This window comes from Equus przewalskii, chromosome 22 (assembly GCF_037783145.1).
Source record: "Equus przewalskii isolate Varuska chromosome 22, EquPr2, whole genome shotgun sequence".
NCBI classification, from domain to species: Eukaryota; Metazoa; Chordata; class Mammalia; order Perissodactyla; family Equidae; genus Equus; species Equus przewalskii.
This window is the reverse complement of record NC_091852.1, coordinates 38304314-38327545: the sequence shown is the minus strand read 5'-3', so window position 1 is coordinate 38327545 and position 23232 is coordinate 38304314. Positions and strand designations below refer to the sequence as shown.

The window sequence follows — 23232 nt, the reverse complement described above, 5'->3', positions numbered from 1 at the left end:
GCTGGGGCCGCCGCCCCGCCTGCCCGGTCTCGCGCACGGGCCGCGCCCCGCGTGCCGGTGGTGGTGCAGGGCGCTCCCGCCGCTGCAGGAACTTCAGGAACTTGGTTTTTTCTCGTGCCCATTGCACGATCTTGGGCTTTTTTTTTTTCTAAATTGCTGAGTGTGGAGAGGCCCCGCCCTTCCGCGCCTGCCCGGGGCCGTCCCTCCCGCGCTCCCGGAGGTGCTCCTTCCCGACGGCGCTGGAGGGCCTGGCGGCGGCGGCCCATGGGGTCCACGGCGCACCCCGCCTGGCTGCAGCCCAGGTAGGGCGCTCGGCAGACCCGGGGAGGGCGCGGGAGGAGGGGCCCCGCGGGCGGGGTCCCCCTCACGGCTGGGCGGGCACCCACTGGCGCCCCGCAGAGCCTGCCGGCGCCCGCGCTCCTTTGAGCCCCTGACAGGTACCAGCTAATTCAGTTCTCCCGACAACTCTAGGAAGAAGGCTCTATTATTTCCCCCATTTTGCGGAGGAGGAAATGGGAAGGACCTGCTCGGCCACCCCTTCCTTTTCCGCGCTTTCTGCCAGTCCTTCTCTTCCTCCCTCGCCCCACCCGCAGCCCTTCCCTGGACTTTCTCACACGCAATGTTGCAGGCTGATGTTTAGAAACATATATCGCACGTGTAGATTCCAGGGCCCTGTTCCTGAAAACTGATTCAGGGGTATAGCGGATGTGAATGCTGCGCTAACGCACCAAGTCATTCTGATGCAGGTTTACGGGAGCAATTCCTCTTCCCCATTGCCTTAGCACTCTGTGTCACCCGCCAGCAAAATCATCAAGCTACACTGTATCTGCTTCCCAACTTATTTGCCTTGTTTCTCAGAGGTTGCACATCTCCAACTACAAGAAAATCTTGTCTACAGTGGCAGGGTCACTCCAACCACCCTTCTGAACCTCAGGCAAAACTTCCAACAATGCTTTTCCTAACTCCCTCAGCCATATATCTGTCCATCTTTCTTAGTCATCTCCCCAGCAACCCATTTTTAAACCTAGCTTGACTTCCCTTTTCTGGCCTAGCGACTAAACTGCTTTCTATGGGTGTCTGATGAAGGAACCTATCTGCTCTTGCAAAATATAGTAGGAGGCAGTGGCGAGATACTGACCCGTCTCACACAATGCATTCGAAGTCAGTCCAGTTACTGAATTATCTACTATTTGGGAATGCCATTGTCATGCTCCCTCTTGTAACTATAAACCAGTTATCTCTCAAGTTCCACACTTAGCAGGCTAAGCTACTGGAACATGTATTGACCACATCAATCCTTCTCCATCCATATTTTTTTTCAAAATATTCAAAGCCATCTTTGCAATGCTTACTTTTATCCCTTGACAAACGGCAAGGTTAGAACTTTAGCAAAGGTGAAAGTGGACTTTGAAATGGAACCATAGTTGGCTTTAAGCAAACTCAGGATATGCACTTTAGCAGACAGTGTGTGCTGTGGGTCCTTTCAAAATCTGATGTGCATTAAAGGGTAACCCAATAAAAGCTTACTCACCTTGCCCAGTAGGTTAGTTAAAAGACACGTGTATAGTGCTGAAAGGATGATTATAAAGGAAGTGTTTAACGGTATTTTCCTGTCTTTATAGGTATCGGAGGAACATCTATCTTTTTATCTACTACTTAATCCAGTTCTGTGGCCACTCATGGATATTTACAAATATGACAGTCAGATTCTTTTCATTTGGAAAAGGTAAAACTCCAAAGCGGTTTTGGATTTTTAACTTTTAATCCTTGTTTTTAACTGGTCCTGGTTACATTAATTTTTTAACTTCTATGATTCGCCTAATATCCTTCACTCCTCTAAAATTTAGGGACGATATTTTTCAGTAAGTATACTTGTTGCTTAATGCAAAAACCAAACCTTGTTGGAGAAGAGGGAGGTAAGATGAGGGAAAAGGATTCGGCTTCTCCCTGAGTAGACAGTTTGCCCTAAAAACATAGACATGGTACTGGGGCAGTGCCATTTCACTCCTCCTTTCTTTTCTTTTCTTTTCCTTTGTTTTGAGGAAGATTAGCCCTGAGCTAACATCTGCTGCCAATCCTCCTCTTTTTGCTGAGGAAGACTGGCCCTGAGCTAACATCTGTGCCCATCTTCCTCTACTTTATTTGTGGGACACCTGCCACAGCATGGCTTGACAAGCTGTGCTGTGTCGGCACCCGGGATCCCAGCCGGCGAACCCCAGGCCTCCAAAGCGGAACGTGCGAACTTAACCTGCACCACCGGGCTGGCCCCATCACTTCTCCTTTCTGATTCTGCACCAAACCTTAGCAGATTTGGTGTGTTTTGAGGAAATCTGTAAATTCCAGTCTAATGTTTTATGCTGAGAAATCAGGAATTAAGCAAATTCTTTCCTTGTTTTTATTCCTCAGGTTTAAGGTGACTGGAGACTACTAATAAATGAAAGATAAACTGAATATCCCTCAGGCCTGTATTTGGTCCCCTTAAGGATTAATGTACCCCTGAGAAAATGTGGCTGACTCGTCACCTCTATGGGAGCTGGCATTAACGGTTTAGGTCATAAGCTTCCTCCAGTTTCCTCAAAAGTAAAGATTTTAAATAGCATTTCAGTTTTCAAAAACTGAATCACTAAATGACTGTCGAAATAACATTATTTTCATGTTCCATCCCCACATGGGTAAGTGTCATCACAGTTTACAACTGTTGCATGACTTGAAATTTGAGCAACTGCTGGTTTCAGCTGAAAACAAACATATAGACTCTATCTGGGAAAAATCACGCTATGCTCATCAATCCAGACTTTGGTATAATAAGGAAATTAATCTACTGCTGAGGAATGTAGACTATTTTATGTTGCTTTTTCTTACTACAAATCTACAGATCAGTTCTTGCCTTTGTTAAGAATCTCCAAAGATACAACTGGAGGCTTGAATTTCAACTATGAGCGTTGGGAGTCTTCAAGGAGAGGAAAACACAGGGGTTGGGAAAACTTCCTTTATATCTTTAGAAACAAATCATCACTTCCAGGCCTTGGAAGTTGGCTGTGGCTTTGTGGGCGTTTTACAGGTCATTCCCAACACGAGCTGCAAGCAATGAACTCTTTCTTATGCTGCCTGGCATCTCCAGTAGGAAAAAATTGCTTTCGTCAGCCGTGTATTTATTTCTTAACTATTATCTTGCCTTTATAATTATAGAAGCTACTTATTATTAAAGAAATGCAACCTATTCCTACGGTTGAAATAGGACTGAAACAACTAAGTGGGGGTTCAGTACAATTCCTGAGTCAATGTATAAATTGAGTAGCTTAACAGCAATCTAATCACCTGAACGAGAAGCACCTGCTTCCTTCCTCCTTTGGCGAGCTGTGTAATCGATCACGCTCTGTTACAGCAAGGGCAGGGCCTTGGATAACAGCTTGGACTGTCTATGCCTCAGGAATCATCCATGAATTGGGGATGAAGGTAATAGTGTCCACCTTACAGAGCTGCTAAGAAGAGAAACCCTTAGTGCTCAATAGATATCGTCATGTGAATGATCACTAGGCAGTACAGACAGCAACGTCTTCCCCAGGAGGTTCTTAACATGGCAGGATTTCATCTTAAAATTTAAACCACCACATTTATCCTATTTAGAGGAACATTTGTATCCCTCCCATTTCAGCTCTCTCCAGATGCAGTATTTCGTTTGTGCCCTCTGCAATGCAAACTCCAAAAGACCCCATCAGAGGCCCAAATTCTAGTGTTTAAAACTAACAAAGATCCAGAAAGCACTAATTAAGTGTGCATAGCACACAAATGCTAGATACACATAAGATGTTATTTGATATCATGGCATCATTAATGTCATTTCCATAAAGCTTCTCTGAAATCACATTTTTCTCCTCCCTGTCAGTTTCTTGTCAATGGAAAAGCTGTGAGCACAGCAGCTTTTTTAATAAGCTCCCCTCCAATCTGTTGGCATTTGATGTCGTCTAGATTCTAACTGGCTACTTTTATGCGGGAATTGCTTATAATCTCGTAAATGGGGAATAAATGCTATAGCTTTGGCCATGAAGCCTTCTTTTTCAAGCTTTTATTTCTTTTTGGAAGAGGATCAATTAGAATGTTCTATAATCTGAAGTGCTTTCTTTGGTTGCATAGTATTCTTCATAATTTAGTAGCCTATTTAGGAAATTTCTCACACGTACAATGAATAAGGAAGTAAATAATCTCAATTTTGTTTCAAAGTGCCGCGTCGATTTGGGTTGTGATCTAGTTTTTACTTAGTATGTCCATATTTTTAATTTGCTGGACACAGATTCCATGGTTGACACTTTTTATGCCATTGGACTTGTGATGCGACTTTGCCAATCCGTCTCCCTCTTGGAGTTGCTGCACATATGTGTTGGCATTGAATCGAACCATCTTCTTCCCAGGTTCCTGCAGGTGGGTTTGAGTCACATTATTAGTATTATGGAATCTGTTTCATACTTAACTTTGTTCTATTTATAGCCTCTCTTGACTTTATGGCGGTTAAAAAGCCAACCCTTGCTAACTTGCAACCCAAGTCACTAAGAAGGAGAATTCCATGAAAAATTACCTCATCCAAAAACACTGCACAGTTAGAATAGTCAGCTGGAAACATTCAGAGGAGTGACGCTTGGGGATCTGTGTGACACCGCCGTGATCCTCTCCTGGGAGGAGATGTCACAGCCACTTCCCACTCTCGCTATGCCACTGCCCTGGACAGTATAAGACAGAGCAGGGGCATAGGATTGGAGCCATTCGGACTCAGGTTTGATTCCTGGCTATTCCATCTACCACTGTGGGGTCATATCACTCACAATCTTTGGGCTGTTTCGGGGAACCACACACATGATATCTGGCAAAAAGCAGATGATCAAAAAATAAAAAAAGTTCCCTTCATCTCTCTCCAGAAAATAGAATATTCCCCAGCCACTTCTTATGCATTCTGCCACTTTTACTGAATACAAATTGAAAGCAAAGATCATTCATGTTTATCTAGTAGAATCTAATCAAAGACTTGGGCACCAATCAGACCTGGATTCAAATCCCAGTTCTATCTCTTACTAGTTGTATGAATTTAAACAAGTCATATAGTTGTTCTGAACTGCCTTTCCTCACATGATGTGAAAAGAACAACATAACTGAGAAAATGGGTGGGATAGGTTCCTAGTGCTTAGTTAAGAAGACAATATGGGGTACCTATTGTATTATTTTAGCTATTATTTGTTCCTTCTACCATGTCTGTAATCTTAGATGACCATGTTCCTTTTAAAGGCAGGTTGAAGGAAGATGGGAAGTTCACTGGTAGAGATTCATTAGGAAATCATTGCTGGATTAAGGCAAGAAAAATAAAAAAGTGGTATTTTCCATAAGGAGGGAGAGATAAGAGTTAGGTGCCTATATGAACATGTGTTTAAAATCTACAGACAAAGATAGTTACATGAGTATAATTTTAAATATTCACAAAATGAATTAGCAAAATTGGTAAATAACTAAATTTGACAAATTTGCATTGTAAAAAATAATTAAAATACCAGAATCTGATTGTACTGCCAGAACCTAGCAAAGTGCTTAGAACCTAAACATACACCTTAAATTTTTGTTGAATGAAGGAGTGGCATGGATCCTTGTGTTAAAATTTGCTTAAAATACCATGAAACTTTAAAAGATGGAAGTAGGAATATAATTCTAAGGAGCCTATTAAGAATTCAGCATTACAAGTTTATGGGAAATTTTAAATTTTACTTATGAAATAAAAGTAGAGAAATAGTATTCATTAGGTTGAAGACATTTTGAGTGCTGAAATATCAAATGTAAAATAAAAATCAGGGCAATATTTAGAGTATAAACTACCAAGACTAGAGCAGTCAGTTAGCTAGCCAAGACCTAGATGGAATTCCCCTAAACATATTTCCTTACAAAATAAAATTGGGTACATATCTGTCCCAGAAGAAGCATATTATTTGGGAACAAGATTTATTGGTGTTTATTACTTGTTAACAACCAAATGCATATAGTGTCAGTATTCCATAATGCTAATTTTAGAGAACAGAATTAACAACCCAGGTTAAATGAAAGTTGTATTCCACCATATGGAATTATTTTGCTTAGAGAATGATCAAATTCATCTAAAGTCTAAGTCATCTTTTGGTATACTTTTTTGGACTTTTTACTTTTTTAGGCTAAATTGGCTAATATTAATTTCATGGTAAAACAGCATTTTCAAAGTTAAGTAGTGTTATTTTAGCTATTGCCAATGTAGGGAATGCATGTGAGAAAAAGGACAGGCAAATTTGTAGGAAAAAAGACAGAATACCTGCAATATGCCTAGAAAATGTTCACGTTTTTTATGCTTTCCAAAATCGTGTAGGCTTGCCTGCTAATAGAAATTATGATACAACTTATAAATCTGATTTCTTGGAGTTCCAGAAATTCCAGAATATTTAAGTGTGATTTTAATCACTATTAATTAGAACTGTTTTGGCTTATAGAAATATGATCACTGTAATCAAGCTATATCCTGGTTTGGTAATTTAAAAATAATAGCAAATATACATTGAAACTTTTTTTCAAAGGTGAGGTTGCAAAGTCTACTGTTAGTGGGCTCAAATGATTTTGAAGTCTTTATTGTCTGGAGGGATAAGAAGTCAGGGATCACCACATTAGAGAAGACAATTGCCATTTTCGTCCTGAGCTGATTATTATTCAGTTTTCTTCTGATTGTTTGGCTTCCTCTTTTTGTCTCTTTGAGATTTTATCTGCCCTCTCTCTTTTATTCATTTACTATCTTTTCTACGGTTTTCACATTGGACATGGTATTGGAGAAAGCTTCAAAAACACATCATCACATCCAAAGTTTCAGTTTCTCCGGTCTTCCTTTTTTAGAGTTCTGAAGACAATTAGAAGAATTCCCTCATTATGAGATGACTCTGAAGTCCTTGCTTTAAAGTAACCAAACAAAACTCTAAGGTTGTGTAATAATTCTTGGTTTTCCTGTTTCCCCATTTCTAAGTGAAGAAACTGTAGTTAAAAGTGTGGCTAAGCTACTTACACGGTAGCCATAGCTGATTACATATGGTATCTTGAAAAATGCATGGTGTCCAGCTGCTTTCAAGTGGTTTGAAGAACATGTCTGCATGTTTGTGGTGTTATTTTGACATTTTTGTGAGATTGCTGAGTCACAAATGAATTCTCTTTTTGGGAAATGGTCTTCCAAAATATCAAGATAAGTCATTCCAAAAGGCAGTAGGAAACATTAGCTAGTTGAATAATTACAATCCCATGTATCAAATGGTGGTGGTGTGTGTATAGGGGGTATGTTTGTTTTCTGTGTTTTGTTCTGTGTATTTTTAAATGTTTTATACACACATCTTTATTTTGAGAGTTAGGGAAAAGCCATTATGAATTTCTAAAGTTACACACAATTGCTAAAGGAAAAAAGGGGGGAAATCCATTGACAATAAGACTGTAATTTAACACAGATATATATACTTTATGTACTTAAAAAATATATACATAAGGGGAAAAGGGCAAAACTATAACATAAATAGTTGTTTATAGATGTCCATTTTTGGAAATAATTACATGCCAATTAAAATTACATAAGGAAATATAGTAAACTTTTGATATACTTAAAATGGGATAGTAAAAAACGTCCAAAGGGGGCATATAACTATTATGAGAAATGAAAATATAAGTGAAAACTAGGCATCTCTCCCCTCTAACTCCTTCCTCCCAAATGAGCTTGCATGTTTTATTGGCTTTAGTAAAAAAAAGCTGAATTGGGAAATCAGTTTATTTCAGTAGATTTAATCAAAACAATGTGGCTTTTACAGAGCGGAAACACTACCAACCCTGAAATATTGATTTTGAAGGGCTTTGCTCTGACTTTGCTTGTGCGGAAGCCTGAGAAAGAGGTTTCTATTGACATAGCTTTAGGATGTTTCAACTCAAAGAGAGAGGAAAATATCCACAAAACTAACCTTCGTATCATGCCGTTAGACTGAAGGACCTTTAGGAACCGCTCAGAGTAATCCAGTTTACTCCTTTACCTTTTGAGAAATGCTTTAAATGCAAAGACTTCATATATAACTGAATTAAAATGGCTAAATTCTGCATCCTTCCCTTTGCATCATAATAAACACTGCTGTACCTGTATTAATTTTACACAGCTTTTAAAATCTATAAATCAAAATACTAGGAATTATTACTCCCAAATTATTGTGCCTAAAAAATTCCATTTGTGAGCCCAAATTGCAAGATCTATTTTTATATTTACCAATATTACCTCCTATTTCTGATAAGGGCAGGCAGGGATCTGCTTGCCAAAAACCACTCCAAAGATTTCACAGTCACAGATTCTTCTGAGAGCATATATGAAGGAAATCCCAAAGGAGGGTCTTAAAATAAACCTTTCAGGAAAACAGCCAAGTTTCACCCTAAATTCCTTGTTTTTTTTTTAAAGATTTTATTTTTTCCTTTTTCTCCCCAAAGCCCCCCAGTACATAGTTGTATATTCTTCGTTGTGGGTCCTTCTAGTTGTAGCATGTGGGACGGTGCCTCAGCGTGGCTTGATGAGCAGTGCCATGTCCGTGCCCAGGATTCGAACCAACGAAACACTGGGCTGCCTGCAGCGGAGCGCACAGACTTAACCACTTGGCCACGGGGCCAGCCCCTCACCCTAAATTCTTTTTATCTGTGAAGCAGGTGCTGCTTTGCATTGCTAGATTCAATAATCTTCTGGTTTTCCATAAAATCATGTAGATTTTTCTCTCCAGTTTTGAGTTGGGAACAGGTTTATATTGTTAGAGATAAAATTGTACTAAAGATAGTATGGAGCTGTGAGACTCTCAAAATTTTTAAGCCTCTTGGGACTGAATTGCACACACTCCATAGATATCTCTGTAGATAATACAGCATTCACTCTGTAGATGAGATCTTAGATTTTGCCTCTATTCTTCGCCTTTGATCCATGGAGTTCTTCAGTGTGATAACTATAAAGCTATATTCATAGTATAATTTTAAAGATGCTGAGATTAATTTTTGTATTCACTAATGGTCTTAATTATATTGAAAAAAATGTGTTTTCCTATAAATATACTACTAATCACTACATTAAATTATGTTTATTTTCTTAATAATAATAGCTTACATTTATTTAGGGCTTTCTACGTGCCAAACACTTTCCTAAGATCTTCACATGCATTAACTCATTTAATCTTCACAACTTATCCTGTATAATATTTACTATTTAATACTAATACTAATTATTATCTCCAGTGCAATTACTTAACACAAAAGTTAAATAAATTACCCAAGGTCACATTTGTTTACTGTCTGTCTCACCAAGTAGGATGTAAATACCATGAGGCTGGGACCAGGGCTTGATCCCCCGGGACCCAGAGCAGTGCACTCAATGAACATCTATTGAAAAATGAATAAATAAACAAAAAATATATAAATAGTATTATTTAAATGCTTTTGTCTTACAGAAGAAAGTAATTGGTGGTTTTTGAACATATAAGGGTACGTTTCTGAAATTGTCAACAAAAGTTCACAGGATTGAAACAGTTTGGGTTATCATTTTAGTAAAATAATAGTCTGTGAGGTTAAAACTAACTTATTTTTAAGATTCTAGAAATTCTCCCTCTAGTTGAAACTTCATTTTACCCCTTCAATAGTTAATAACTAAAGTGCTAGCTGCCATCTATACAGTAACAACTTAATTTTGGTCCTTGCTTAACCTGGAGTTTAGGATTGCCAAATAGAACAGAAAAAATGCAAAGTATTTTTATTTTATGGCTGCCTTACTTCTGAGTAGACCACATTACCACCATGTTTAATTTGGCCTAAGTTATAGGGTGGTTTTTACTGTACTTTTATTCTAGCTGTTTGAGTTACACTAAACATTCCAAGACCATTCATTAGTAATTAGTCATTTTCTCACAGCTTTTGTTTAAAATGATAAAGTGTTAAGTGTTCCCAAGTGTCAGCTCCAAATAACTGGTCAAAAGTAATAAATTTAAAAAGTCTATTCTTCAAAATTGTTTTGGTGTTGATTTAGATAAGGAGGGTCTTGTTTTCAGGTTTAAGTTTTGAAGGCAGGTTTCTTTAAAGAGTAGGCTCTAACCTGGATGTTAGGTGCAGGGATGGCCCCTAAAATAACAAAGGTGAAAATGTCTTAATTGTTTCAGAACAAGCGATTTAGAATCGCAGTGTCTAGATTTTGATTCCAGATCTGTAGGCAAGTCACTTTCACTTTGTAAGATGCAGCATCCTTTGCAAAAGGCAGATCATACTATGAGCACTTACTTCTTAGGGTCATTATGGAGACTAAATGAGATGGTGTATGTTTAGAACTGGGCACAAAGTAACCAATAAATGTTGGCTTTTATCAATTTACGAATATCTCCACCTAAATTCTCCCATTGTATTGCCATTGAACGGTCAAGTTAGAGTTTGAATAACTATCAGGTAATTTGTTAATTAAATCGAGATTGTTGGGGTGGTCCTCCATGTAAGTACATGGTTGTGTTTTGGGGTCATGTTGATCGCTGACTTCTGTGCAGTTGGGATTCCATCACTAACACGCCACAGACCCTCAAGTGATGATTTTCAACATGGTGAGTTTCATTGTGCAGCTGCAGTCTCTTTTAGGAGATTTTCTCCTCTGTACCCATTATTAAGGGGCAGCCTGACATCACGAATAGCTTACAACTCTGGAAAACAGTGGCGCCCAAGTCTGCCACTAGTTTGGGCAAGTCACTTACCTTCTCTGGTTCCCAAATTCCTTATTCACAAAAAGGTGGTATTGGGCTAGTATCTAGAAGGTCCCCTAGAGATCCGTCTTATCAAGAAGTATCTAAGTTTTTTCTTTCAATAGTCAGCCATGTAATTAGAAATATGTGTTGTGTGTATGCCTTCAGGTGTGTATATCTCCTGAGATTTTTATCAAAAATTAGATGATTTCTTAATTAGCAGGCACTGATCAAATGTAAGATTAGGTGGTGCCTAAGTACTTGTTTACTGCTAAGATCTTGTATCTGAAGGCTGCCAGGTGACATGACAGCAAGCTTGGTTCATTCAGTAATTATAATTGCAGTTAAGTATAATTCATTATATAAATGTAATTAAATTAAATCAAGAAACTAGGGCATCGTAAAGAAAGACTGACAAAAGAAAAACAGCTATGTAGATAGCTTCCATAGATTGACTAAGGTTTGAATCATATCTAATTCCCTTAGCCAAGCAAAGATCCTCTTGACTCACCGTGGTAGTCATAAGTATGCTGATATAGCTTATACATGTGGATTTCTGATCATGTGGGCTGCTGTTGGCAAATCTTGGATTTCTCTGCACTAGGTGATTTTCCAGGACTAACAGCCTATGATTCTAAGTCATAGATTATCCCAGTCTTTTCTCTTTGATCCGCTTTAAAAATAAAAACAGCTATTGAAAAATAGAAAGCAATTCTCCCTTTCCTTTATCACTAATATGCTCCCTCAATCTCAACTATATTTTCCTTTGACCATGTAGAGCAAAGTAAAATATTCTATTAAAAAAAAAAAAAAACAAGAAATGCAGAGTGTACTGGGGATATTAATACAACATAAGAAAGCACATTACATTTAGATTGGGAAAGAGGAATGTATTTTTTGAGGTCAGTAATTGAAGCTAAGCCGTAAGCATGTGAATTCTCAATGATTTGCAAATGCTTACTGACTTGGAAAAAAATGAATATGTTGAATTCTTTTCATTTTCCACTAGCTTATGAGGGCTAGGATTATATTACTTCCCTTCCCCCACACCCAGCTCCACCTGAAAAGCTACGATGGCGTCCTTGTTGGATGAAATTGAAATTTCTCAGCCTGTCATTCAAAACCCTTCACAACCCAGCCCCCACCATGTTTTCAATTTATCCCCTATTATTCCCTTCTATGCAGAACCCTCCCCCCCCAGGGGTCCTCATTACTCCCCAACACACACACCCTGCATTTTCACACCTCTGCCTCTTTGCTCAGGCTGCTCCCTGGGCCTCGGATGCCATTCCTCCTCTCCAGTCCACCTGACAAACCCCTGTCTATTTTTCAAGATCCAACTGAAATGGTGCCTGTCTTCATAGATCTCTCTGCATCCCTTCCCCAGGCAGGTGTCTCCCTCACCTGTGCTCTTTAAAGGACCGCATTATTCACATGTGTTATGGTTATTGCCTCACATTCTCCTACCATATATATAGTCTTAGCATGTAATACGTCATGGACACTCAATGAGAGCTTGCCAAAGTGAACAAAAACGTGTGCGTGTATCACAAGAAGGGAAATATCCTGACTCAGATAAAATATATGTTATCTTTTTATTCATTATATGTAATTTGGAGAATATAGAAAAACAAAAAGGAGGATATGAAATTCATCCATTACTCTGCTCCCTCAGAGATCATGTTAACAGTTTAGAGTACTTCTTTCCAGTTAAAACGTGCTTTTAAGAGAAACTCTGGTTTTTAAAATTAGAAAATTGCCTACACGCTTAACAGATGATCCTAATTCTCGACTTTGCTGTTTCTTTGTTAGCTCACAGAGAGAATAATCATCCTCTTTGTGGTGATCACCAGTCAAGAGGAAGTCCAAGGGAAATACGTGGTGTGTGTTTTATTCTTCTTTTGGAATCTATTGGATATGGTTAGGTAAGGAGACAAAATAATCTCTTAAAACAAAGTCAAATTGCTTTTTACAGTGAAACCAGTAATAGCTGCTTGCATTTGGTTACTCTGAATGAGAGAGAAAAACATAACCCCTTTTCAAATTATTTTATCTTGATATGGAAATGTATTTTTAGTGCTTTCCATAATGGGCATATCAAAGATAATGAAAACCTACCGTGGTATTACAAGAGCAAATCAGCGCATTCAGGTTTCCAGCAGAAGACTTGGCATAACACCAATTTGGAATAAACCTCACAGCTGTTTGCTAATGAAAGGCATTTCTTGCAATTGCTCTGGTACACGTTACTTTAATAAGCAAAGCACGACTTTTATTATATCATAGTCAGAATTTACAAAGTTGGTTTCTGTGAATTGGAGAATATTTTCAATATAGGGCCTCATCTCTCTGGGAAAAAATGCCCGTCCACATACATTTTTGTTTACAGTCCCGCCAGGTTCAGATGACTGACTGAGGCTCTTTGGTGAACTCCGTGGAAATCCCGGAACCTCAGGTTAAGAACGCTTGCTCTGGATTGTCTTAGATTTTCTTCTAATTCTGAAACTTTGCAACGAGATGAGCCTAGTCTTATCTCTACCAGCAGTGCTGTAAAACAGTCCCCTTTGCTCAGTGGCTCACTTTGCAGACGTGTCGTAACTGCTACTTCAGGTTTCGTAGCTGAGAACTGCCCCTCCTCATGAGACATAGCGCCTCATCCAGGACTGTGGTTTCTGATGTCTTATTCTCTGGTACGCCTGACTCTTTCAGTGTCGATTCAGTCTCAGATAAGCTCAGTAGACTCACTGGAGAACAAAGTGACTTTTGCATTGAGAGGGGTATCATGATGTCATGGAAAGACTTTTGAACACAGAAGTAGAAGATCTCAGGATGAACCCCACCTCCACTGCTTACTTGCTGTACCATCTTGGGAAAATCACTTAACCTTATAAAAAACAAACACAATAGCACTAAGATAATTCATATATCTTAATATTCACCCTTTTAAAGTATAATATTTGTGGGGTTTAGTGTTTTCAAAGATAAGTGTAACCATTACTACTATTTTGAAAACATTTTCATTATCCCCAAAAGAAACCCCAAACCCATTAGCAGTGACTCCCATTCTCTCCTCCTCTCAGCCCCTGGCCCCCACTAACATACTATCTCTATGGATTTGCCTATTCTGGACATTTCATATAAATGGAATTATAAAATATGTGGCCTTTGTGATTGGCTGCTTTCACTTAGCATAACGTTTTCAAGGTTCATCCATGTTGTAACATGTCTCAGTATTTCATTACTTTTTATGGCTGAATAATATTCCATTGTATTGATATACCACTTTTTATCTATCCATTCATCAGTTGATGGACATTTTGGTTGTTTCTACTTTTTGGTCATGAGGAATACTGCTGTGAACATCCATGTACGAGGTTTTTGTGTGCATATATGTTTTCATTTCTCTTAACCTAGGAGAGAAATTCCTGAGCACCTAAACTTTTTGCAACTCAATTTTTTTTCCTGTGTAAAATGGGGGCAGAATTATCTTCCAAAGTTACCCTAGAATGACTGTTTTAAAAGCAAAGACCAAGGAACTTCCTTAACCTGATAAAGGCATCTGTGAAAAATCCACAGCTAACATGATGGTTAATGATGAAAGACTGATCTTTCCTCTTAAGACCAGGAACAAGACAAGGATGTCCACTCTTGCCACTTCTATTCAACATTGTACTAGAAGTTCTAGCCATGGCAGTTAGGCAAGAAAATGATGTCAAAGGCATCCATATTGGAAAGGAAGGAGTAAAATTATCTCTATTGGCAGATGACATGATCTTGTATATAAAAAATCATAAGGAATCCACTAACAAATATTAAAACTAATAAACTAGTTCAGCAAGGTGTAGAACAAAAAATCAATATACAAAAATCAATTGTATTATATATACTTGCAATGACCCAGGTAAAACAAAATTAAGAAAACAGTTCCATTTATAATAGCATCAAAAAATTAAAGTACTTAGGAATAAATTTAACAAAAGATGTACAGAATGTATACACTGAAAACTATAAAACATTGTTGAGAGAAATTAAATAAGAACTAAATAAATGGAAAGATATCTCATGTTTATGGGTTGAAGACTGAATGTTGTTAAGATGGCAACACTCCCCAAATTGATCTACAGATTCAATCTCTATCAGAATCCCAGCTGGTTCCTTTGCAGAAATTGAGAAGGTGATCCTAAAACTCACATGGAAACCCAAGGAACCCAGAATAGCCAAAACAATCTTGAAAAAGAAGAACATAGTTGGAAAACTCACACTTCTCAATTTCAAAACTTACTACAATGCAACAATAATCAAGAGTGTGATACTGGCATAGGGATATATCATGGAACAGAATTGACAGTCCAGGCATAAACTCTCACATTTATGATCAGTTGATTTTTGACAAGGGTGCCAAAACCATTGAATGGGGAAAAATTGTCTTTTCAACAAATGGTTCTGGGACAACTGGATATCCACATGCAAAAAGATGAAGTTGGACCCTTACCTCACGCCGTATACAAAGATTAACTCAAAGTGGATCAAAAACCTAAATGTAAGAGCTAAAACTTTAAAGCTCTTAGAAGAAAACATAGGGGTAAATCTTTGTGCTCTTGGATTTGGCAATGGATTCTTAGATTTGACACCCAAACACAAGCAACAAAGAAAAAAGATACACTGGACTTCTTCAAAAGTGGCTTTTAAACATATGAGAAGATACTTACCTACTCTCATAAGAGAAAAAACACAAAATAGTGAGATACCATTTTTCATTTAGATTGATAAAGATGAAAAAGTTTAGTAACTTGCCATGTTTGATGAGGGCTTGCACTGTTAGTATATAGTCTATATACACATAGACAAGTATACGCAAAAATATTTCTGAAAGAATGCATAAGAAATTGGCATTGGTCATTGCCTCTGAGGAAATAGGGTCCTGGAATGAGAGAAAGATTTACTTTTCTCCATTCATGTTTTCAAGGTTTTGGATTTTATTTTGCCATATGTATGTACTGCCCAATCCAGTAGTTCTCAAAATATGGTCCTTGGACCGGTGGCATCAGCATCACCTGGAACTTGTTTGTAACACAGATTTTCAGGCTCCACCTCAGACCCCCCTGAATCAGACACTCTGGGGATAGGGCACAGCAATTTGTGCTTTAGCAAGCCCTCTGGTTGATTCTGATGTATGCTTAAGCCTAGTCAGAGAGAGAAAAAAAGATGAGACCACTTCATCTGTTACATCTCAAAGGCAGGATTAAAACTACTGTACCCAAAACAAGCTCCTAAAGCCAGTTCATTAACTGATCACACAAGATGGCACAACCACATAAGTTGAGGGATGCCAAATAAGGATTTAGAAATCATATTTTTATTTTTAAAATTCACTCCCTAGATATTTACAAGTATTTCTGTCTTTAAAAACCTAGCTGCTTGCTGCATGAAATGGGCTGGCTTCTGAGTGAAACTGAAGTCACTAATCAAGGAAATTTGTAACTGTCATTTGCTGGGGTATAAGGGTTACATTTTTCTCATTTCACCTCCATAATTATACATGATCCACACCATGAGACAAACCAGACTGACATGGTGACACTCCTACCATTTTTTTTTTTTACCTCTTCTCCTGCTTAAATGATAGGAAATGAAGAATGGAATTTGCACACTTTCCAGTTTTATCTGTGTATTTAATTGCATAGTAAGGTATTTCATTCTTCTGTTATTCCTCAGACATCAGCAGCCAATGATGTTTACGAGCTCCTTGTCTCCTTGCAGGTACACTTACAGCATGCTTTCAGTCATTGGAATATCCTACGCCATCTTGACGTGGCTCAGTCAAACACTATGGATGCCCGTTTATCCTTTGTGTGTTCTTGCTGAAGGTAAGAAAACTGTGACAAAAGCAATCTAGTTATAATGGCTCACCAAATTCTTTGATGATTAAATTACTATTTTTGCTACTGCTTAGCTGACTCAATGTCTCTTTCCTGGCATACTTCCCTTGATGCAAAGAAGCAAAGCATTAAGAAACCAAGGTAGAGGGGGAAGCAGTGCTGCACAGTAGACAAAATGTTGGAGGAGGAATGAGGACATCTGAGTACAGGCCCTTAACTTCATTATCTCTGTTTGAGTTTTGGGTAAATCATTTAACCTGAGTCTATTTACTCATCCAAAAGGGGTTTAACATTTAGTGATTCAGTGATTCTTTTCAATGCATAGAAATTCAGTTCCCTCTGGCTGGACTGTCCATTCCACTTGCCATCTACCATGCATCCCAGTCTCTGCCAGCAAAAGTTAACTCCACCTTTAGGTCTATGAGCAATTTCTCAGGGAAGGATTCCCTGACTTCTTCAGCTAAGGCAACTCCCCCTAGTACAGCACCATGAATCTCTCTTTGATAAGATCTATCTTGGTTGTACTTAGACACTTGTGTGATTTTTTGGTGAATATCTGTTTCCCTGACTAGCCTCTAAGTGCCATGGGGATATGGGCTTCTCTTTGTTTCCTTGCTTCCTTCCTTTTATGAACCTAGGATGCAGGCTTAATAAACGCTGGATGAATTACTGCATACAATACAAAGTAGGCTAACTACTTAGCCTAACTGTAAACCTAAAACTTAAAATCAAACGATGAAAATCATCAATTTGCAAAGTGCTGGAGGATATTGAGGAAATAGATGCTTCCTTCTGTAAGGGATTTGGCAGAGTGATAGAGAACTTTCTGCAACAGATGTGATTAAAGATTTTGAAAAGTGAAGGCATAAGGAAATTGGGAAAGCATGTTAAAGTAACTAAGGGAAAATATACAGAAACAGATTTAACATAAAATGATGGTGACGTTGGCAATAATCGTAAAGTATATACAATAGAACCACATGTTTTCTATCTACCGATGACCAAAGAAAAGGAGCTTAGAGTAAATCATATTAGACAGAGTTTTAAAATTTGTTTTGTTTTCAAACGGAAGAATTATTAAATTTTGGAATAGACTATGCCAAGAGAACCTAGACAATAATCTTCTTGAAAACCATAAAAAAAGGGTTGCCATTACTTTGAGAATGAAACCCCTCACTCATTGAAACATTTATCAAGTACAGTCCTTTGTTATATCATAGGAAAAATACTGTAAACCATATATAAAGGAGTAAGGTAGAAATATGACTAATCTTTTCCTAAAAATAAGGGATGGATAAATGTATAGGAAAGGTTTCCATTCTAGTTATTCCATAATTCTAAGCCTTCTTTCCAGAAAAGCCATGTTCCTATATGGTTACCATAAAACACAGATTCTTTTATTAAAATCAGATTCATAAACTTATTCTTGCCATTAAAAGCAAAATATATACAGAAAAAAGTCTAGATGCACATATGACAAAATGTCAATAATGATTAATTCTGGGTGGTGGAATATAGGTGACTAATTTTATCTTTATATGTTTCTATATATTTCAAATTTCCCAAAGTATAAAAACATGCAGTTAAGAAAACATATTTGACTTTTGATAACTGTAATATCTTTTAATAACTATAGTTTCCCATCTGATAATGTGAGAGAAAAACTAAATCCATGTGAATAACCAAATCAACTCTACTGATAAAATGCTAGAGACCGAGGTGTAGCCCATGGAAATCTTCGATGGTATGCCTTGGTGTCAATTGCAGACCCTGTGCCAATGCCACTCAGCCTGTTCTGTCTGGCTCTAGTAGCTGTGGGCGACTGACTTTTCCTCCATCTTTTTAAAAAAAGACACTTTAAAAAATAATTTTAGACTCACAAGAAGTTGCAAAACTATTGCATTGTTCTCATATACCCTTGCCCCAGCTTATCCTAATGATAACCTCTTACATAACCATAGTACATTATCATTTTATTCCATGAAATGTTATCAAAAATCTATATGTAGGGTACAATTTCATAGAACTTCTCTCTCTTTTTATCTGACACCCCAACCTCCTCCCTCAAAATTATTTAGGCCAGCATTTCTCAGACTTCCTCGGTTTTTATTAAGTACTGCTGGGGCATGGGAAGGAAGGAGGAGCTATTCCAAGGCTAGTTAAACTGAGGAAATGTTGGGTGAAACCAGTTTCTTTACTGCAGAACTTTTCAGAATCTACTATACTAATGTGTGTTGTGAAACTCCAACAGGAAAATATAAGCAGCATTTTCCAAACTCATTTGGCTGTCACCCCTATTTGAGGCTAAGGGGACAGGTGTGTTTTGAGATATCATTTTAAGAAACACTGTATACTATTTCTCTGTAGACATAACAAAGTATAAGATGGACCAAAATTCAACAAGTCACACTGCTGTAATGGCCTTGCCAATTTAATCTTTCAGATTTCTATATCAAACTGTAGCTTTCTGGGCCAGCCCCGTGGCCAAGTGGTTAAGTTCATGCGCTATGCTTTGGCAGCCCAGGGTTTCGCCAGTTCGGATCCTGGGCGCAGACATGGCACCGCTCATCAGGCCATGTTGAGGTGGCATCCCACATACCACAACTAGAAGGACCCACAACTAAAATATACAACTATGCACTGGGGGGATTTGGGGAGAAAAAGCAGAAAAAAAAAAAAAACGATTGGCAACAGTTGTTAGCTCAGGTGCCAATCTTTAAAAACAAACAAACAACAAACCCCTGTAGCTTTAGCTAAAGGATTCAGCAATTATCACAAAACTGCCATGATCAAATTCAAAATAGCCTTCAGCTATGCAGACATACATACATATCCCTGTAACAGATTAAGGAGGGAAACCTTCATGATTCCTCCTTTTTCTTTGCACAGCATTTGCCGTCTATCAGTCACTGCCTTATTTTGAATCATTTGGCACTTACTCCACAACGCTGCCCTTTGACTTATCCATCTATTTCCCATACGTGCTGAAAATATATCTCATGATGCTCTTTATAGGTAAGTGGCGTCTGCTTTGTTTTTGTATTCTTCCCCTGCTTTTTGGTTAGTGCCACCATCGACCTTAACAGAAAGGTCTGCAAACATGGGAGAGACCGAAAAGGAAGCCTGACACGATGAACTACACCTTGTTAACAAAGCACCCGGAAATTATACTGCCTTTTCCAGGACATCATGAGATCAAATATATCACTGTTTCACTGTATGAACAGGAACAATTTTACTAGCAGAATATGTAACTACGCTGTGTATGAAATTTAGACGTTTTTACATTGGACACAGGTATCTGCAAACAAAACCTAGATGTCAAACTAAGCAGGCTTGGGTGTTTCTGTTTTTCCATTGATATCTGTTTTGTTTCATGTCTGTTTGGCCTTATGTGCTAGCATTTCCCCGCAGGCAAGTGGGAGTAGGTGCAAAAGACCCAAAAAAAGTGTATGGAACAAAAAGAGTTGAAAACATTTGAGCAATTAATTTTTCCCAGGAAACTGGGAAAAAGCCTTCCATTATTAAATTTTAGTTTCTCCAGCTCTAACCTTTACAAATCCCCAAGAAAAAGATTACCTTTAGAAGGTAACAATTATCATATTTACAAAAACAACACATCAAAGAGAAGACAAATGTGAAACTTCAGGGCAAGTGGAGACAGCTTCCCTAAAGAAAAATTAATTCCTTGCAATAAACAAAATAGTAAGATGGAGGGGTTTGTTTTACTTACCCTTCTGCAGAAAATCTAGACACTCCTGTAAGTGTTCTTTCTTTGAGTCTCCCTTGCAAGTGTCTGGTCCCTGGACTTCAGGCAGCTCTGTGACTGTATTTTACAACCATGGTTCTTTCCAGAGAAATGGCTAATCAATCGTACTTACTTTGCCACTTCCTTCTCCACATTAGGTATGTATTTTACCTACAGTCATCTTTACTCCGAAAGAAGTGACATGCTCAGAGTCTTCCCCATTAAAAAGAGGAAAATCTGAAGCACAGCATTACAATGCGACACAAGAAAAGACAGGCTTGTGGATTCAGCACAGCAAACACAAACCAGGAAGCATTCTGGTGGGAAAATACCTAGGATTTGACAAAACCTGACATGAAATAATTGCACTCCTCTCTAAAACTCTAGACATATCACAGCAGTCTGTGTTTCTCACACATTGTATTTTCAAAACATATACTCTGCACAACCTGCTTCCCTAAAACTGTGGATTTTATACCAGTTACATTTATATTGTGTGAAGCCCCATTATTTTCCTGTAAGGTTAATGAGAAATAGGAGATTACCTGGAGTAGATTCAATTAAACCAAGAAACTGAAGTTGTTAACCTAAATTACATCTATTTACATTTATTTCTTTTCACTTCTGAGTTCCCAAATAGCAGCAGGTCTGTAGGAGGGGAGTGATGTGGAATATGCTCTGCCGTAGTCTAGAGTAACATATTTTATAGACAGATGTCACTGTCCCCAGAGTTAACATCCACCGTAAACGTTAGACACACTTAGAAAATTAAACATGTTTCCAAACCCTGAAAGAGTACTCATTAATATTACACAAGTTATTTGAGCTTTGATGCTTTAAAAGAGGGCTCTGATGAAAACAGAAAAAGACCTTTGGTAATTATACAAATAATGCCCCATATTCCTTTTTTTAAACATAATCAGGCCTTATACATACCTTACAGGAGGTAAAAGGTACAAAAACATAGTAAATCATTTAAAAGAGGTAAGAAAATTAAGGACTACTGACGTTTCAGATTATTTATTCCTGAATTATTATTGCTAATTACTACAAGTCATATATGTCATCGCTTATAGTCTTGAAAAATGCTCCTTTCTTTGAAAATCTAAAACACATGTGAATAGTTGACTAATAGAATCATTTCTGTAACATTAGTATATCATTCACTTTTCTTGAAAGAATTATAGAATCATCTTATCCAGTGACTATGTAAAAGAGTACTAAATATTTTGTGACAGAACAACCAAGTAATAAAAATGTAATTATAAAAAAATGAGTAATCTTATTTCCACCAAATAAAACATTTGAAAAGAAACAATTGAGTATTAATAAAGATAATTGACATATTTATAAATTTAATATATTTGGAATTTTAAAGTATTAAAATTACCCTTTTAAGAAGCTACATTTTGTTTCTAAACTTGTTTATTTCACTTCTAAATTTAAAAAAAAAATTACTGAACGCTTTAGTGTGTAAAGAGAACAGAACCCATTTCCAAATTTTCGGTGACCTAGTCTAGCTTCTTCCCAATAAAGATGGCTACTTACACTGCTGAAATAGATATCTAGGATTACTAAAATGAAGAGAAAGAATTAGAGAAACTATACTTTATTAGGCCATTAGAGGAAATTAAAATTGCATTACTAAATGATACTTTAATTTTTAAACCAGATTACCTAAAGAAGCTTTCTACTTCTAAAAATAGAAGACCGAAAATAAATACAAGTATATTTATAATTATGGTAATTTTGAAGTATTGAGATGAGGTTTGACAATAATTTGAGATAGCTTCAACAATTGTTAACATAAAAAACTCTTGTGATTTCCTCTGGTGACAGAGTTACAATTGTTAATATTACTGTGGTTGGTTGCCTATATTCATAATCAAAAGAAATATTAAATTTTTTTAGAGGTTAGTGAAAATAAGGATGTCATTTCTTTTCCCATTCAAGTTCATGTTCCCCAGGTTAAGAAACCCAGACGTTGAGTAAACATCTAGTTAATCGGATGTTACCCAGATTGCACAGTTGATTTCTTTGGCTATCTGTTTTAACCATATGTCCATCAGATCTCCATTTCATTTTGTTCAGTGTCATCAAAGGCTTAGTTTCTCAAATCTAATTAATATAGATGAAATAGGAAACAGATATTTTGAAAGCGTAAGACAACTTTTTAAATGATCTTTCTTCGGAGTTTGAAATGCCAAGTTTCACTGCCTGAAGTTTTAAGTCACCCAAGCTAAGGAGCAGGAATCAACATCAGCAGTGCCTCTGGTGCTGAAAAAGGCGGGGGGGGGCGGGCAGTAAAATTGCTCTGAATCAAAACTGCTTTGAAGAAGTTATCTCAGCACTCAGCAAAAGACTGCCTAAAAAATACAAGTACGCACACACATGCATGTAGCATCATCAGAGTCCTCAGGCTTTTTCTTTATCAAAGTTGTTGAATGAAAAGCAGTAACTAACATTTCTTCCAAACATATCCATTCAGTATAGATGCGTTTTATTTCTCTCCAGTATGCTTTTCCTGGTCTTAGATTTTCATTCAATAAACAGGTTAAGCTTAGTGGAATGAGTTGATCCCTAGTCGGCTGCATACACAATGCCTACATTCATTCAAGAAACACTTCTCTTGTGCCTACAATGTGCCAGGCACAGCACAACATTATAAAACCTTTACCAAGCTTCCTGCAAAGAAGTTTGTCACTAAAGAATGTACCACATCTCACTGAAGTCCCTCAGAGAAGCTGTTGTTTTTTTTTACTATACTTTATTCTGTCTAGCTTGAGCAAGTTGTCACATATAAGAATCTATACTGCTTTCTAAAGATGAAGTAGATATAAGAGCAACA

At 37.6% G+C, this 23232-nt stretch overlaps 1 protein-coding gene and 1 long non-coding RNA gene across 2 annotated transcripts; one reads left to right on the top strand and one right to left on the bottom strand.

The window, feature by feature from the left end:
• On the top strand, window positions 1–21789 carry HACD4 (3-hydroxyacyl-CoA dehydratase 4). The gene is made up of 7 exons (XM_070589697.1): window positions 1–302; window positions 1623–1726; window positions 4292–4419; window positions 12570–12682; window positions 16518–16624; window positions 19526–19651; window positions 20543–21789. The coding sequence occupies exons 1-7, from the start codon at window positions 265–267 to the stop codon at window positions 20623–20625; spliced, it is 699 nt and encodes a 232-aa protein (XP_070445798.1). The 5' UTR covers window positions 1–264; the 3' UTR covers window positions 20626–21789.
• On the bottom strand, window positions 13008–16522 carry LOC139078388 (uncharacterized). The gene is made up of 2 exons (XR_011531313.1): window positions 16361–16522; window positions 13008–13641 (listed from the first exon to the last, which is right to left on the bottom strand). It is a non-coding gene; the product is annotated as an uncharacterized lncRNA (long non-coding RNA).
• Window positions 21790–23232: the final 1443 nt, after the last annotated feature.

Coding starts and splice junctions, on each gene's coding strand:
- HACD4 (XM_070589697.1), top strand. CDS start 265: ATGGGGTCCACGGCGCACCCCGCCTGGCTGCAGCCCAG. Junction 12,683..16,517: donor AATCTATTGGATATGGTTAG/GTAAGGAGACAA, acceptor GTCTCCTTGCAG/GTACACTTACAGCATGCTTT. Junction 19,652..20,542: donor TCTCATGATGCTCTTTATAG/GTAAGTGGCGTC, acceptor TCTCCACATTAG/GTATGTATTTTACCTACAGT.